This window comes from Primulina tabacum, chromosome 4 (assembly GCF_025594145.1).
Source record: "Primulina tabacum isolate GXHZ01 chromosome 4, ASM2559414v2, whole genome shotgun sequence".
Taxonomy (NCBI): domain Eukaryota; kingdom Viridiplantae; phylum Streptophyta; class Magnoliopsida; order Lamiales; family Gesneriaceae; genus Primulina; species Primulina tabacum.
The window spans coordinates 4,975,001-4,989,454 of NC_134553.1; the positions used below are offsets into that span (position 1 = coordinate 4,975,001).

Sequence of the window (14,454 nt, forward strand, 5' to 3'; positions counted from 1 at the left end):
TCAATAAAAGTCACTCAACATCAACTGTGTAATATATTTTTTACATTCCCAAATAATGTGGAGTAATGATATTTACGAGGCCAAATCAAGTACATATTGACTAGAATTAGGTAATTCTGAGGTCAAATCAAGTACCCACTTACTTGAATTAAGTACTCTAAGTACCAATTTAGGTATCTTATTTTAAATTCACGATGATATCAATAAAAGTCACTCAACATCAAATATGTAGTATATTTATTTACATCCCAAAATAATGGAATAAATGTATTTACAAGGCCAAATCAAGTATCTATTTACTTGAATTAGGTACTTATGAGGCCAAATCTAATACCCAATTACTCAAATTAAGTACTTTAGTACTAATTTATATATCTTATTTTGATTTTACGGATGCCACCAACAAAATCACTCAATATTAACTTCATAATATATTTTTTACATATCCAAATAATGAAATAGGGTATTTATGATGACATGTCAAGTATATATTGGAACGAATTAGGTACTTTTGATGTCAAATTGAGTACACACTAACTCAATTTAGATATTTGTTTTTGATTTTACGATGCTACCAACAAAAGCCACTCATTTTTTTTTTCAAATCCTCAAAGGATGTTTAAAAGACCAAATAAAATATGTATTGACTCGAATTAGATACTTTGAGTACAAATTTAGGTATAATATTTTGGATTCACGTATGTCACGAACACAAATCACTTAATAACAAGTGATATCAAATCAAGTATTCATTTTTTTATTTAATAAATACCAACAAGTATTGTGAATGAATATTAATAATTATTATACATGAATAGTCCTTAGTATAATGATTGTGGATGAATACTAATAAGGATGATATCAAAAAGTATTCACATGTTATTTGATGAATACCAGCAAATATTGTGAATTAATATTAATGAGTATTCTAAATGAATAATCACAAGTATAATTACATAATACTGATAATTATAATGAATGATTACCAACAAGTATTATCGATGACGAGAGATGGATGGGCGGCGGATGAAGTCAAGAGTGGATAATAGAGAAGTGAGAATGAGAAAGCCAAGACGATTAGAATTAAATTAGAATTATGATTGATTTTAAAATTAAAAATTTGAATATATATAAAAATTGATAAACAATAGTATTTATTATCTCAGTTAATTCGGTTAATCGATTTCAAAATTTTAAAAATCGTAACTGAATCGAATTAACCGATATAACCGAATTTTTTAAACTTGAAAACCGTATTCCGAAATAACCGAATCGAATTTCCAAATTGGCTCGGTTCGATCGGTTATTTCGGTTTAACCGAAATCTACTCTTATTCCATTATGAGTGAGAAATTATATTTTTTAAAAAAAATTAAATGACATGAAAAAGTCATCATTGTATATTTTTCATGAAAAAGACCAAAAATGATTAAATTTACGATGATTGTTCGATTATTTTCTTAAACATTTAGATATTCAAATAAACAAATTAAATATTGAAACCCCAAAATATGTATTTTTTAAGTCAAAATAGGCACTTTTTTTAACTCCATTATAAGGGATAACTATGTTTTTTTAAAATAAATGACATGAATAATGCATATTAATGCATTTTCAATGAAAAGATCAACAATGATTGAATTTATGATAATTCTCGAAGATTCAGTATTTTTTTTACTCATTTAGAGTATTCAAATATCCAAATCAAATATCTGGAACTTCAAAATAACCACGTACTCTTGTTCCATTGTAAATAAGAAAAATGGCAAAAATATAAACTTGAATTTGCAGGGGAGTTAACTTGGTTCGGTCGACCCTACCCCTGCGGGCACTGCCTGCAGGGGTCGATCCAACGGCTCGAATTTTTTCGAGCCAATTTTTTTTTTTTTTTACATGGAGGTGGGCCCGGATCACTCATGTGGAGTGATCCGGGCCGTTCATTACCCGTGCAGGCACTGCCTGCACGGGTAGGATGAAACAAACCAGTTAACTTGATGGTAACAATACAACTTAACTTTTTAAATCTTACAATAGTCTCATGCGACAGTTCAATCGCTTCATAACAAGAGCAACTATTGCAACAAAAAAATTACTCTCAATATTAATACTCTTTGTAAATCGAACATATAAATGTGATACAAATCGTAGGATTTTACGGTTGTCATTTTATCAAAATTTCTAATTGATGATAACATCATAATTCAAATATTTTAAACGGCATAAATTACAATAGTCTAAGTGTGTTCGATCACTCTAGTAACAGAAATAATTGTTATGTACACATCATAAATATTTTCATAAATAAAAGCTTTTAAGTAATAATAACTTGGATAATTAATTAAAACTATTGATTTATCAAACCAACAAAAATAAGAGGAAGATCATTCTTCAATTATTTTGAGAGTGCGAGGTTTGACGTGATTAAATTCAAGAATGCGATGTTTCAAATAGAGATTTCAATTTGAATTTGATATGTTGGATAGCCACAAAGGATTGGCCTGTTTAAGTTGTGGGTTGGCTCACGGAGCAGTCACCAAAAAATATGAAAATTATTGATGATGAAGAAGAAGAAAAAATGAAAATGAAAACAAAATCATATAATGGTTTACTTTTGATTGATGAATTCTGAAACAATTATATTGATTATAATTGTTTTATGTATGGTTGATGGATTTTGAATTATTATTTTTTAATTGTTTATCGGGTTTTGTATGATTTTCTATTGATAAATTATGAATTATTTATATTATTTAGAGTGGTCTATGTATGATTAATGAATTTTAAAAGATTTCTGCTCGTCTTAAATAATAGATTTATATTCATCTTATATGTTAATGGACGCCGCGCATGTGTTATTTGTGTTAAGAGTAGGTCTCCTGTGAGACGGTCTCACGAATCTTTATCTGTGAGACGGGTCAACACTACCGATATTCACAATAAAAAGTAATACTCTTAGCATAAAAAGTAATATTTTTTCATGGATGACCCAAATAAGATTTCCGTCTCATAAAATATGACCCGTGAAAATATGTAACACAGGTTTTTGCCTTGTGTTAAATAAGAAGTTTATTTGAAAATTCCGTGTATTTTTTAAAGCAACAGGATGATATTTGATTATGGAATTGAGTGGAAGTAACAACTTTGTATATGCGTCTCTTGCTTATTTATACACTAGTGATTCTTTGCCTGTTTTTTTTTTTTTTTTTGGTTACTTTTTATTTAGTTATTTCTATATAAAAAAATTATAATAAGAATGATATAATAATTTAAAATTCAAAAGTTTGGATAAAGATTTTAAAAAATATTTTACTAAATTTAAAAAAATTAGAGATTAGACACGATAGTGATAAAAAAATATAATTTACTATTTTTATTGAATAAAAATCGAGCATTTTAAAATTTAAAAAATGTATAGTTGATATTTAAAAATTTACAATGACTTCAAAGTTAGTTGCTTTATGTTGTTCAAAATTAACAATATAGTAAGTCTATATGTAATTCAACCAACGACCGATATTTACATAAATATTCACCATGGATCTTCGTCGTATCGAAAGCATCTTTCAATATAAATATTCTTCTATCCAATGTAAGATTCTCGGTTTTCATTTTTTATTATCTAGAAGGGTATCAGGACATTATTCCCATTTGTAATATGATAATACATAACTTTCCGAAGGATTTAGTTTTTTTTAATAAATTGTCTGAGGGATTCAAATAAATTATATCACCAATTTAAATTTAATTTTTTAAAATGATTTCTTAAGAAATATAATAAAGCCAAAATAATAATGTTTTACACGAGATAATTAAAGTCGTACCAGTCATTTCAAAACCATAATTCAAGTCTTTATTAAAATTAATTGCGGCCAATTCTAAAAGTTGACAACAATAAAAAGAGAGTCAAAAATCAAACAAAGCTGCGAATTTCCGAACATTCTAGTGGGTCTTGAAACCAACCCATTTCTTATAGACACGTGTTCCATCCTCATTGGCTTTCGATGGAATGAGGATCTCGTGCCGTCTATATCAATTTCCATATTTACCCTCGATCGAAAGGTCTCCATTTTAAACAGAGATATTTTCTTAAATAGGCCGAACACAATTACTATAATCAATTTTAGTTTTCAGTTAAATTAATTTACCAAAATAGTCTTTTTATCATATCAAATTACATAGATTTCTCCTATCATTTAAACTCTATTCACCATCAATTTCATTATCTCAAACTCTTTATTTGATTTTCGCAATTTCTCGAATAATCTTATGAATTCCATGCATCTGGACATAAAGTGGTGATACATTGAGATAATTTTTTTGTCGAGTATCATTTTTATGCATTTTATTTTTTTGAAGATTTGTTGTGCATACTCATAAAATGTTAGCATGGAATAAAGTAGAGATTTAATTGAAAATATCGGATTTTTTGTTTATATTTGTATAAAATCACATTGATGTAATTATTACATTTCATAACCATGTGATGGGTGATTTTGTTTATATTATTTTAGATGAGCAACAATCGTAATTAAAATATTATAATCTTGGTGGTTTCGTATGCACTAATTCAAACTAACAATTCAGAATTTTATTAAAATATGTTTATTGATATAAGTAAGTAGTATTAAAAAAATTAATATATTATAAATTAAATAAAACTGAACAAATGTTAAATCAACTCTTAAAGAGAAATAATAGATCATTAAACAAATGAATCACGAAAACGGAACATGTGTTCATAGAAAAAGAGTATTTTATGATTTTTTAATTAAATAAGACAAAATGCAAAATGTGTAATGAAGAAAGCCATTTTTGAAATTATGACTTTAAAATATACTATAATAATCAGTTTCCCTTTTATTTAAATAATAGGCAATACTCAATCGAGAGCTAACGTGTTTAAATGAGTTTTATACTTTTATTAGATATAAATGAATAAATTTAATTAGTTCATTATTATAAATTTTGGGATATTGTTTTTAATTAAAACATTAACTTTCAAAAATACCACTAAAGTCTCTCTTTTAATACATGGTGTGGATAAATATATAAACATAAAATATAATTTTTTTTAAAAATACACAAACAATAGAGTCAAAGTAGTTTTTTGCTCTTTTTGACATGAAAGAGATGAAACTCTTTTATTTTAAATTTCTTTTATTAACTCTTTTATACTTTAAATTAAATAAAACAAAAATATAATAAAATTCAAAATTTTTTGTCATTGTTTTAGTTTTTATTTTTAATCAATGTACGTGAAATTCGGATTTTTTTATTAAATTAATTTTTAAAGTAAGGTGAACGGTGGAGTTTTACAAACCGGGGACGTTGCAAAAATATCGTAGTGTCTGTCACTAGTAGTAGAGGAAGCGGCTACCACATTGAAATGTCCACTGCTATTTTTATATTTTTAAAAATTTTATTCTAATTTTTTTAATATTATTATTTGTTTTATGTTAGAACTAGGACATATCTTATTTAATAAAACAGAACCTGAGATCACATAAAAAAAAATAAGAGTTGAATTTCAAGTTCAATAATTCGAAAGATAGATAATTTTAAAATACTAAACGTGCCAATCAATTTTTTTTTTATTTGTAAGAGATTAGGTAATTTATCAATAAAAAATTGCATTCTTTATTTTTTCAAAAATTGTATTTGTTTATTTATATATATTGGTTTACTTTTTTTAAAAATAAAGATAATATATATGTATTGGTCCACTTCCGTCATTGATTGCGGAGTTTTGCCTTATTTTTCTCAAAACTTCACCATTCACCTTATTTTTCTAAACACAATTTATTTTTAAATTAATTTAAAGAAACGGTGAAATTCTGAATTCAACCAACAATATCACATAAATATTATTTCAATGTTGAATTTCATATTTTTTATATAATGATATATAGATGTGAACACAAATAAAATAATGTTATTTGCGTAAAAATCATAGTTATTTTTATAATATAAATATGTATCTATTGTTTGTATTACTGACGAGACTTGAACATAGACCCAAAAATTGTTTATTTCGGGCAAAAAAAACACAAAAAACAACTAAACCTAAATAAATTAAAAAAAACTAGAGTAAGTTTTTGTGAAACGGTATCACGAATTTTTATCTGTGAGACGGATCAACACTATCGATATTCACAATAAAAGTAATAATCTTAACATAAAAAGTAATACTTTTTCTGAATGAATTAAATAAAAAATTCGACACACAAAATTGATCTGTTAGACTATCTCACGAAAAGTTTTTTTCGAAAAAACTCACCGTAATCAGCCGCACCCGATTTTTTCGAAGGACATATATGGTGGGGAAAACTGAAAAGCCACTTTATTATTGGTAGACCCAAATTAGGTAATTCCAAATAATATCTTTAAATTTAAATTAGGCATCCGATCCAATCCAAGTACAATAAATGCAGGTGATACCGCACTTTGCTAATGGCAAGAGCTACAAAAGCTGAGAACCAAATATATATAGCACTGAACGCAATTTCTGACCCGTGAATTCTGCAATATTCGGGCGGAGACATGGCGAATCTGAACGGAAAGAAGTCGGATCTGAGGACGGCGTTTTTGGGAGTGTACTCCGTGCTCAAATATGAGCTTTTGAATGACCCTGCTTTTGAATGGACTGACGATTCTCGCCAATGGGTGGAGCGGGTGTGTTCTTCAATTCTTACTTTCATTTTTCTGTTCGTTTTGTTTGACACTGGACTGGAATGTGATTGTGTGGTGTGCTGATATTAGAAATTTTTGGAAAAGAAGATCAAACGTGGACTTATTATGTATATGTTACTGAATTATGGTGCGGATGGCCTGGGTGGAAAACATTTTGAATTTTTGGAATGTTTTCGATATCCGAGTTCTCTGAGATTCAATTTCATGTTTGCCGAAACTTCAGATCGTGGGTGTTGGCTGAACCATCGTCTTAAATGGCTATGTTTCTATTCAATCTTCAAAACCAAATTTCGGAAAAATTCTCAAACTTCATCATTACTTTTGGAAGCATCCATTTGGGAAGAATTTGGTTTCTGTCAGAGTGATGCATGTGATGGCACGATAGATGTGTGATGTTGTGTCACTAGCCTGTTACATCACAGCTAATCTAAAACTGGAATTGACTGTAACTCTGTAAGCTGTAGAATACAACTTTATCGTTTTCAGATATTATTTTAAATGTGGGAAGGGCATATGGATTGTTTGGTGGCGAAATAGCATCATAAATTCCTTTCAACACAAAGTCCTCCTGCGGTTCCTTTAAAGTGAGCATAAAAGATGTTCACTTTTTTTCTTGAATATGGGATGCTGATCTTTTCGGCAACATACTTTTGTCTATCAAAAGTTAATTCATCTTGAGAGCATCAATTACTAACTAATGTGATTGGGGTCACCTTTTATCAAGATCCCGTTATTTATTTGAGAATGGTAGCATAATCTAGTGCAATCGGCAAAAATTCCCTCTTTCAGGAAAAGTTCACGAAAGATACAGAAGTGCTTTGTTGCTATTCAAAAATTCCTCCTTTCACTTTTAATTTCGTTTCTGATTTGGCATCTTAACGCTTTTAATGGAATTCAATTGATTTTCTTCCTTCTTCTTTGGTATCTTGGCCTACAATAGTGGTTTCCTCGGATATCAAATTTCTTTTCTTTATTCTTCTCCCAACCTCCATACATCATACACATGAATATTTATGTCTCTATTTCATAAAAGTGTATTGCTTAACAATTTGAAATTGGATATTGACAAAGTCGTGTTTTCCTTTATACTAAGACAATTTTCATACATATTCTCGTCACAATATACAAAAATGCTAATTTTTGGCCTACTATTTTGGTTTTTGCAATGTTTGAGTAAATCAATTCACGACATCCTTGTTCAATTTTAGAAGGTGTGAAAAGTTATTATTTTAAAATCAAATGTGATCATATACCTTTAAAAAAAGACTGATTTTTTATGGTTAGATCATTGAGTGCTATCTTTTCTTCCGTCTGTTAAGTTTTTTTAAGTTGTAGAATGAAGCAGGTGTAAATATTAGCAATAATAAAATGTTGACTGAGTTTGCATGCCATTTCCTACTTTACAATTTCATTGTTGTTTCTGATGTGCCATTTTAAATATTTGCAGATGCTGGACTACAATGTGCCTGGAGGTCAGATGTGAATCATTTACTTCATTTCTAGATCTGAGTTCCTGAGCTGCAAGTTTTTGCACTAATATAAAAAAAAATAGAAACATTCATATAAGATTCTTAAAACTAAAAGATTTTATGCTAAAGATTCAGGTGTTGCTTGCAGGGAAGTTAAATAGAGGTCTATCTGTTATTGATAGCTATAAGTTACTAAAAGAAGGCAAAGATCTGACAGAAGAAGAAGTTTTTCTTGCTAGCGCTCTGGGATGGTGCATTGAGTGGGTGAGCTATTCTACTCATTCTAAGTACTGCAAATGGATCTATCTGTGCATTTCTCTGAGAATGAATTTGACTCATATGAGATATAATGTGCAGCTTCAAGCGTATTTTCTTGTCCTTGATGACATAATGGATAGTTCTCACACACGGCGTGGTCAACCATGCTGGTTTCGAGTCCCCAAGGTCTGGCTATATTTACTATTGTTTTCTTTACCACTACCATAAAAATGATGTGTTCTTGATCGTTATATTGATTGAACCTTCTGTTTAGGTTGGTCTGATTGCTGCTAATGATGGAATCATACTTCGGAACCAAATCCCTAGAATTCTCAAAAAGCATTTCAGGGAAAAGCCGTACTATGTGGATCTGCTGGATTTGTTTAATGAGGTAAATTTACTTATAAATAACTAGGATCTGGCTCAAATGTTTTACCGTGTTACTGCCTGTCGACTGATTTTGTCATGTTTTAGGTGGAGTTCCAAACTGCCTCAGGACAAATGATAGATTTGATCACAACTATTGAAGGGGAAAAGGATTTATCTAAATACTCATCGTCACTGTGAGTACCTGAAGGGTTTTGAAATAAGTAACTTGCAAATTATCCAGCACCGATTAGACAATTTATACACAGTTGCCTCGGATGCTAGATCTCAGGATATGTCAAGTTACTGTATATAGTGCATATTCTGAGAGTAAGGACTCATTATTTGTTCAGGCCTTTCACGAGCCCGAAGATTAAAAATAAATAGCATAACTTCTCTGCGATACTAGTTTCTGCTGGACTTTGCAACTGATAGATACCTATTTCTATTTTCATGTGGTGAGACTCAATTATTTTATGTTATTTATTGTCAGATTGATTTTTTGAAATTTGTGCAGTCATCGTCGCATTGTTCAGTACAAGACTGCTTACTACTCATTTTACCTCCCAGTAAGTGGGGAAAATTGACATCGAGCTACTCTATATGATTGTCAAAATGCAGTTATTTAGCCTTTGACCTGAACAATATTGATTATCTCTCAGGTTGCATGTGCATTGCTCATGGCTGGTGAGAACCTAGACAACCACGTAGACGTGAAGAATGTGCTTATTGATATGGGGATTTATTTCCAAGTACAGGTAATATTTTCCACTTCCTCTCTCATGGATATTGATATGCATGTTAGATATTATGTTTGTTAATTTAAAGTCTCAAGGTATGAGTTCAAGCAATGAATCAGTTTATCATATTTTATTATTATTATTTTTGTGGTTTTCTCAGGATGATTATTTGGATTGTTTTGGTAATCCTGAGACAATTGGGAAGGTAAAGATCCTGAACATTGTTTGTTGCATTGAAACCTTAGTAAATTTAAGGCTTTTTTATTACGGTCTTTTATTTTTTGATTGCCATGCAAACACCAGATTGGAACGGATATTGAAGATTTCAAGTGTTCTTGGCTAGTAGTCAAAGCGCTGGAGGTTTGCAACGATGAGCAAAAGAAAATCCTATTCGTAAGAAAATATAATCAAATATCTCCACTTTTCTAAACCAGCTTTCGAAACAAAACCGCGCATTAACATACAGATTTACCTCTAGGAAAACTATGGAAATCCCAATCCTAGCAATGTGGCGAAAATCAAAGCCCTGTACAACGACATTAATCTCCAAGGGGTATTCTCAGAATATGAAAGCAAGAGCTACGAGAAAATAACAAGCTCCATCGAATCTCATCCGAGTAAAGCTGTGCAGGCTGTCCTGAAATCTTTCTTGGGCAAGATTTACAAGAGACAGAAGTAGGATAGCTGATAGTGTGGGATTCTGAATGAAGAAATGAAGCATGGGAAGTTTTGATTAGTCAAAAGAAATCCTATTTCATTTCTTGATGTGTTTGTATTTTATGGTGGAAGGAGGGTAACGAATTCCCCTATTTTGTTGTTTGTATTAGTTTCTAGTGGTTTCACTTCTTTGTCTATTGTAATTTGTAACTTCAAGGGTTAAAAATAAAACGGAGTCACGACCTCGATTGAATATTCATTTTGATTTTACATTCTTCCACTATTAAACTAACTTGAGAGAAATCTTGTGCTGCAGAGTGTGAGGAGAATATGATTCAAGGATAATGTTAGAAGTTTGAATCTTTATCCCAACTCAGCGTCTCCCTAATCCCTAAATCTTCAGCAATAAATGGACCTGGAATGCTTCATTGTATAGCTGCAATTACTGCTCCTTGGTCGTTTCGGATTATGCTTCCATAGCCAACTTTGCCTCCGCTCGAGAATACCGTTGCATTTCAGAAAGTCTAAAGGGGGAGTGCTCCAGCTAACTTGAGGAGGCTGCCGGTGGGAAATAGAATGATCCGGTAATCACGAGGGATCCAAATCGATGAATGAAAATTGTTTTATTTATTTAATAATAAAAAAAATCATAATGGATCCAAATCGCTCAATCCAAACATAACCTGGGCCTTTAGATGACTGTTACCGATACCCGGGCCCAATATCGTTCTTCCGGCTTTATTCTCCTCGGCTTCTCGCCATCAATTATCCATCTCTCTCGCACCATTTTTTAGTATTCGCTTCACCTTGGTATCGAGTTTTTCCTTCTTTTTTTTTTTTTTTGATATTTTCTGTAAATCCATAAATGGGAGATTATGTAAGTTTTTACAAAGAGGTAAGTTTAAATCCCCGTTTTCTCACCTCGCTACTTTTCTTAGCGAACTTTTTGTGCCCGAATTTTAGAAGATGGAGTGATTATAGATTGGTGATCACTGATTTAAATACCATTTTCTTTGATCATGTTGCTTTTATTATTGTTATTGTTTAATTTCTCCGATGAACGATCTTTTTTTGTTGTGGGTTGAACTGTTTCATACACTTGCATTGTCGTTTGGAAATGCTAATGTTTGAGCGAAGCTGGGTTTTATTAATGAATGATAACAATTTTTGCTTGTTTACCTACTGATTTTCAAGTTGTGTTAGTTGATTGGTGAGTATCCGGGGTACTGGCGTTTGTTCGAGCATTTATGCTATTTGACATTGGTGTTTTGGTTACTCCTATATGAGTTTTTGTTCTCAGTGGGAGTTGGGTTTTTGGCAGGGGGTGAAGTTAAAAGGAAGCAAGAGAGTTTCGTGGGTTGCTTTCTATAGGTTGAAAGAGTGGTGTTACAAGGTGGTCTCTTTTAATTCCTTGTTGGTGTTACAAGAGGATTTTTATGAGCAGTACAGTCCATAAACTATGCATGGAAGAGCGGGTCTTGATCGTTTCAAGAAAGCGGAGTCTTTGGAACCTTTCTCAGTCACTCCAACTTCAACCACAAAAGCAGCTACTCAGCCATCTGCAGCTTCAACAATTCACCCAAAAGTTTCGTACACACAAAACCAATACTTAAGCCAACATAAAACACTGCAAAATGGTACAACTTCAGATGGTCTGCCAACTGCTGTGCCCACTCAACTACTGACCCAGATTGGAGGGGGTCAGTCAACCTGGGAACCTCCCGATTGGGCAATTGAGCCTCGCCCTGTTGTTTATTATCTTGATGTCATGAAGGATCGGGAAGTTTTGGATGTGATTAAATTGAACAAACGGAGGAATATATTTGGTAGGCAATTTCATGCTTGTGATTTTGTGCTTGACCATCAGTCTGTCTCACGCCAACATGCAGCTGTCATCCCTCACAAAGGTGGAAGGTTTGATATCTATGTCACCGTTTTGATACTCTACTCATGTTCTTTATATTTTTTTCTTCGTGGTTGAAGTGTATTTTTTTTTTATCAGAATTAAGGTCCCGAATCTCAAATAGACTTGCAAATGCTATATTTAGACAGTTGATGTGATCACGGATGGTCAAATTCCAAAAAAAGCATGAGATCTTTTAGAGTTGGCGAAGGGACCAATCACGAGAGGACGACTAAAGAGATTCAAGGAGGCATTACATGGAGTCATGAACAATCAAGAAGGGCTTACAAGCAAGGTGCAAAGTGTCGAAGGGTTCGTGATGCATGGGAGTAAGTTTGGGAGTCATAGGAACATTATTCAACTGATAAATGATGAGGAGTCAGAAGCCTCGACGCCCGAGCGGCCAAATCTTACCGCCCGAGCGCGAAGAGCTGCGGGAAAAATCCTTGTTTCCTAGTTTAGAGTCCTGATTATTTTGGTAACTAGATATTGATATCTTTTGAGTATGTAAGTATATTTTGCACGAATGTTTCAACACAATTCATAACAATAAAAGCTTTTGCTTTGTTCAAAATCAAACTTATCAAAGTTTATACTTTGTGGCGTTTGTCGATCATTCTTGCACGGATTATCAAAGACGAGTTCTTTGAAGGTTCGTTTGAGTGTCGGTTGTTTATTTGTGATCGTTTATTACGGAACCTCGTGGTTTAGGGGTAAAGCTCGCGCAATTACTTGATTCAAAAGGTCGGGATAACACAACACGGATCCTAAATCGTTGTTTTAATCGTGTTTGCTTTTCTTGCGTAAGAGGATTCATATCACAGTCTGTATTTGCTTGGTAGGTAAACTTGTATGAATGACAGAAGTACTTTCTGGGTTAAAATACTGAAGTTGAAAGAAAGTGGCTTGGGATAAGGTGTTTGTGAGGCTTAGTTTCTTTGGTTTAGCTATTCATCATGGATTCATTTATTATGCAATATGTTGATTCTGATGGGCACAGTGTTTTGAGCTTAAAATGTTCATGCTAATGGTGTTCTTTTCATTTGATTTATCATGACACACTTAAATAGTTTGCCACTGCAATGCTGTATAACATCACTTCTCCATGTAATATGTGGGCAAAAGTATGATCAAATTCATAATTCTGAGTAGAGTGCCTATATATCAGTTAAGCTTCATTGACTATTCTGAAGCATTTTCCATATCATATGCACTAACTGGCTTGCATATCTTTCTTACAGTGTATACGTGATTGATTTAGGATCTGCTCATGGTACATTTGTCGCAAATGAGAGATTGACCAAAGATTCTCCCGTTGAGCTCGAGGTTGGGCAGTCCCTCCGGTTTGCTGCTTCAACTAGAACTTACATTTTGAGGAAGAATAATGCTGCTCTTTTCCCACCACCCCCACAACCCACAGAGATTGCTTCGCCTCCGCCTCCAGATTCCTCTGATGAAGATGCAGCTTTGGCTTATAACACTTACATCAGTCGGTCCCTAAATGGGATGAGAAAACTTGATATAATTTCAAAATCTCCAGGAGCAATCAGCTCATCAGGTACAGAGGATGGAAACCAGATAATGGAGAGACCGCGTAAGAGAATCAGAAGAACAAGAGTTACATTTAAGGATCAGGTTGGGGCCGAGCTGGTCGAAATAGTTGGATATTCTGATGGAGCTGATGTGGAGACAGAACCTGGTCCTGTTGGCGTAAAAGGAGGCAGTCTTGTTGGGAAATATGAATCTCTTGTACAGACAACTGTAATACCGAAAGGAAAAGATCAACAGGCCTCTGTGAAAGAGTCTAATTCCCATAAAAAAGGAGTGACAGAGAAACTTCAACTAGTTTTGAACAAGGTCAAGGCTGCCCCTGCGAAGAATGGTGGAATCTATGAGGATCTTTACGGAGAATCATTTGGTTTCAAAGTTGGTTCTTCTTGGGCGCACACATCTTCGGGATCTGGTGGTAGAGAAGTGTCTCCTAGTAAATCTGAAAGTGACCTTGGCAACAATGACAATGATAATGGTGATGATCTGTTTGAATAGGCGGAATGTGATGATTCCACTCAAAGGACAAAAGTTATTATTCCACCGCCGCCATATGATCTCCTTCCGTAATGGAAAGTTTTGTTGTACCTTATTTGACCTGTTCTCTTCTGTCATGTGCCCCTACATGTGCAACCTTCAGTTTGGTTGTTACTTTTCATACTTGGTATATATACATGTAAGACCGTTGAGAATTCATCTAACTTTCTTGAATTTCTATATCATGGCTGCTCTGTATACTCTGGGATTCTACTTTCTCATGGAGGCAGCATTTTGTGTTTTCAAATTCTTTATGGAAGAATACAAGTGTAAAATATTCTGAAGCC

General features: G+C 32.6%; 2 protein-coding genes across 4 annotated transcripts; both read left to right on the forward strand.

The window, feature by feature from the left end:
• Positions 1–6,415: 6,415 nt before the first annotated feature.
• On the forward strand, positions 6,416–10,438 carry LOC142542693 (farnesyl pyrophosphate synthase 1-like). Its single transcript, XM_075649466.1, has 11 exons — positions 6,416–6,671; positions 8,137–8,161; positions 8,307–8,422; positions 8,516–8,602; positions 8,691–8,807; positions 8,891–8,979; positions 9,300–9,351; positions 9,445–9,540; positions 9,683–9,727; positions 9,826–9,915; positions 10,001–10,438. The coding sequence occupies exons 1-11, from the start codon at positions 6,540–6,542 to the stop codon at positions 10,199–10,201; spliced, it is 1,050 nt and encodes a 349-aa protein (XP_075505581.1). The 5' UTR covers positions 6,416–6,539; the 3' UTR covers positions 10,202–10,438.
• Positions 10,439–10,577: 139 nt separating this feature from the next.
• On the forward strand, positions 10,578–14,365 carry LOC142542690 (protein phosphatase 1 regulatory inhibitor subunit PPP1R8 homolog). 3 transcript variants are annotated; one of them, XM_075649461.1, is made up of 3 exons: positions 10,578–10,763; positions 11,501–12,093; positions 13,324–14,365. In XM_075649461.1, the coding sequence occupies exons 2-3, from the start codon at positions 11,639–11,641 to the stop codon at positions 14,126–14,128; spliced, it is 1,260 nt and encodes a 419-aa protein (XP_075505576.1). In that variant the 5' UTR covers positions 10,578–10,763; positions 11,501–11,638; the 3' UTR covers positions 14,129–14,365. The 3 variants fall into 3 exon arrangements, with proteins under 3 accessions (XP_075505576.1, XP_075505574.1, XP_075505575.1); XM_075649459.1 differs by lacking the exon at positions 10,578–10,763 and adding an exon at positions 10,823–11,164; XM_075649460.1 differs by lacking the exon at positions 10,578–10,763 and adding an exon at positions 10,823–11,074.
• The last annotated feature ends 89 nt before the right edge of the window (positions 14,366–14,454 follow it).

Coding starts and splice junctions, on each gene's coding strand:
- LOC142542693 (XM_075649466.1), top strand. CDS start 6,540: ATGGCGAATCTGAACGGAAAGAAGTCGGATCTGAGGACGGCGTTTTTG. Junction 9,352..9,444: donor ACTACTCATTTTACCTCCCA/GTAAGTGGGGAA, acceptor ATTATCTCTCAG/GTTGCATGTGCATTGCTCAT. Junction 9,916..10,000: donor AGCAAAAGAAAATCCTATTC/GTAAGAAAATAT, acceptor ATTTACCTCTAG/GAAAACTATGGAAATCCCAA.
- LOC142542690 (XM_075649461.1), top strand. CDS start 11,639: ATGCATGGAAGAGCGGGTCTTGATCGTTTCAAGAAAGCGGAGTCTTTG. Junction 12,094..13,323: donor ATCCCTCACAAAGGTGGAAG/GTTTGATATCTA, acceptor TCTTTCTTACAG/TGTATACGTGATTGATTTAG.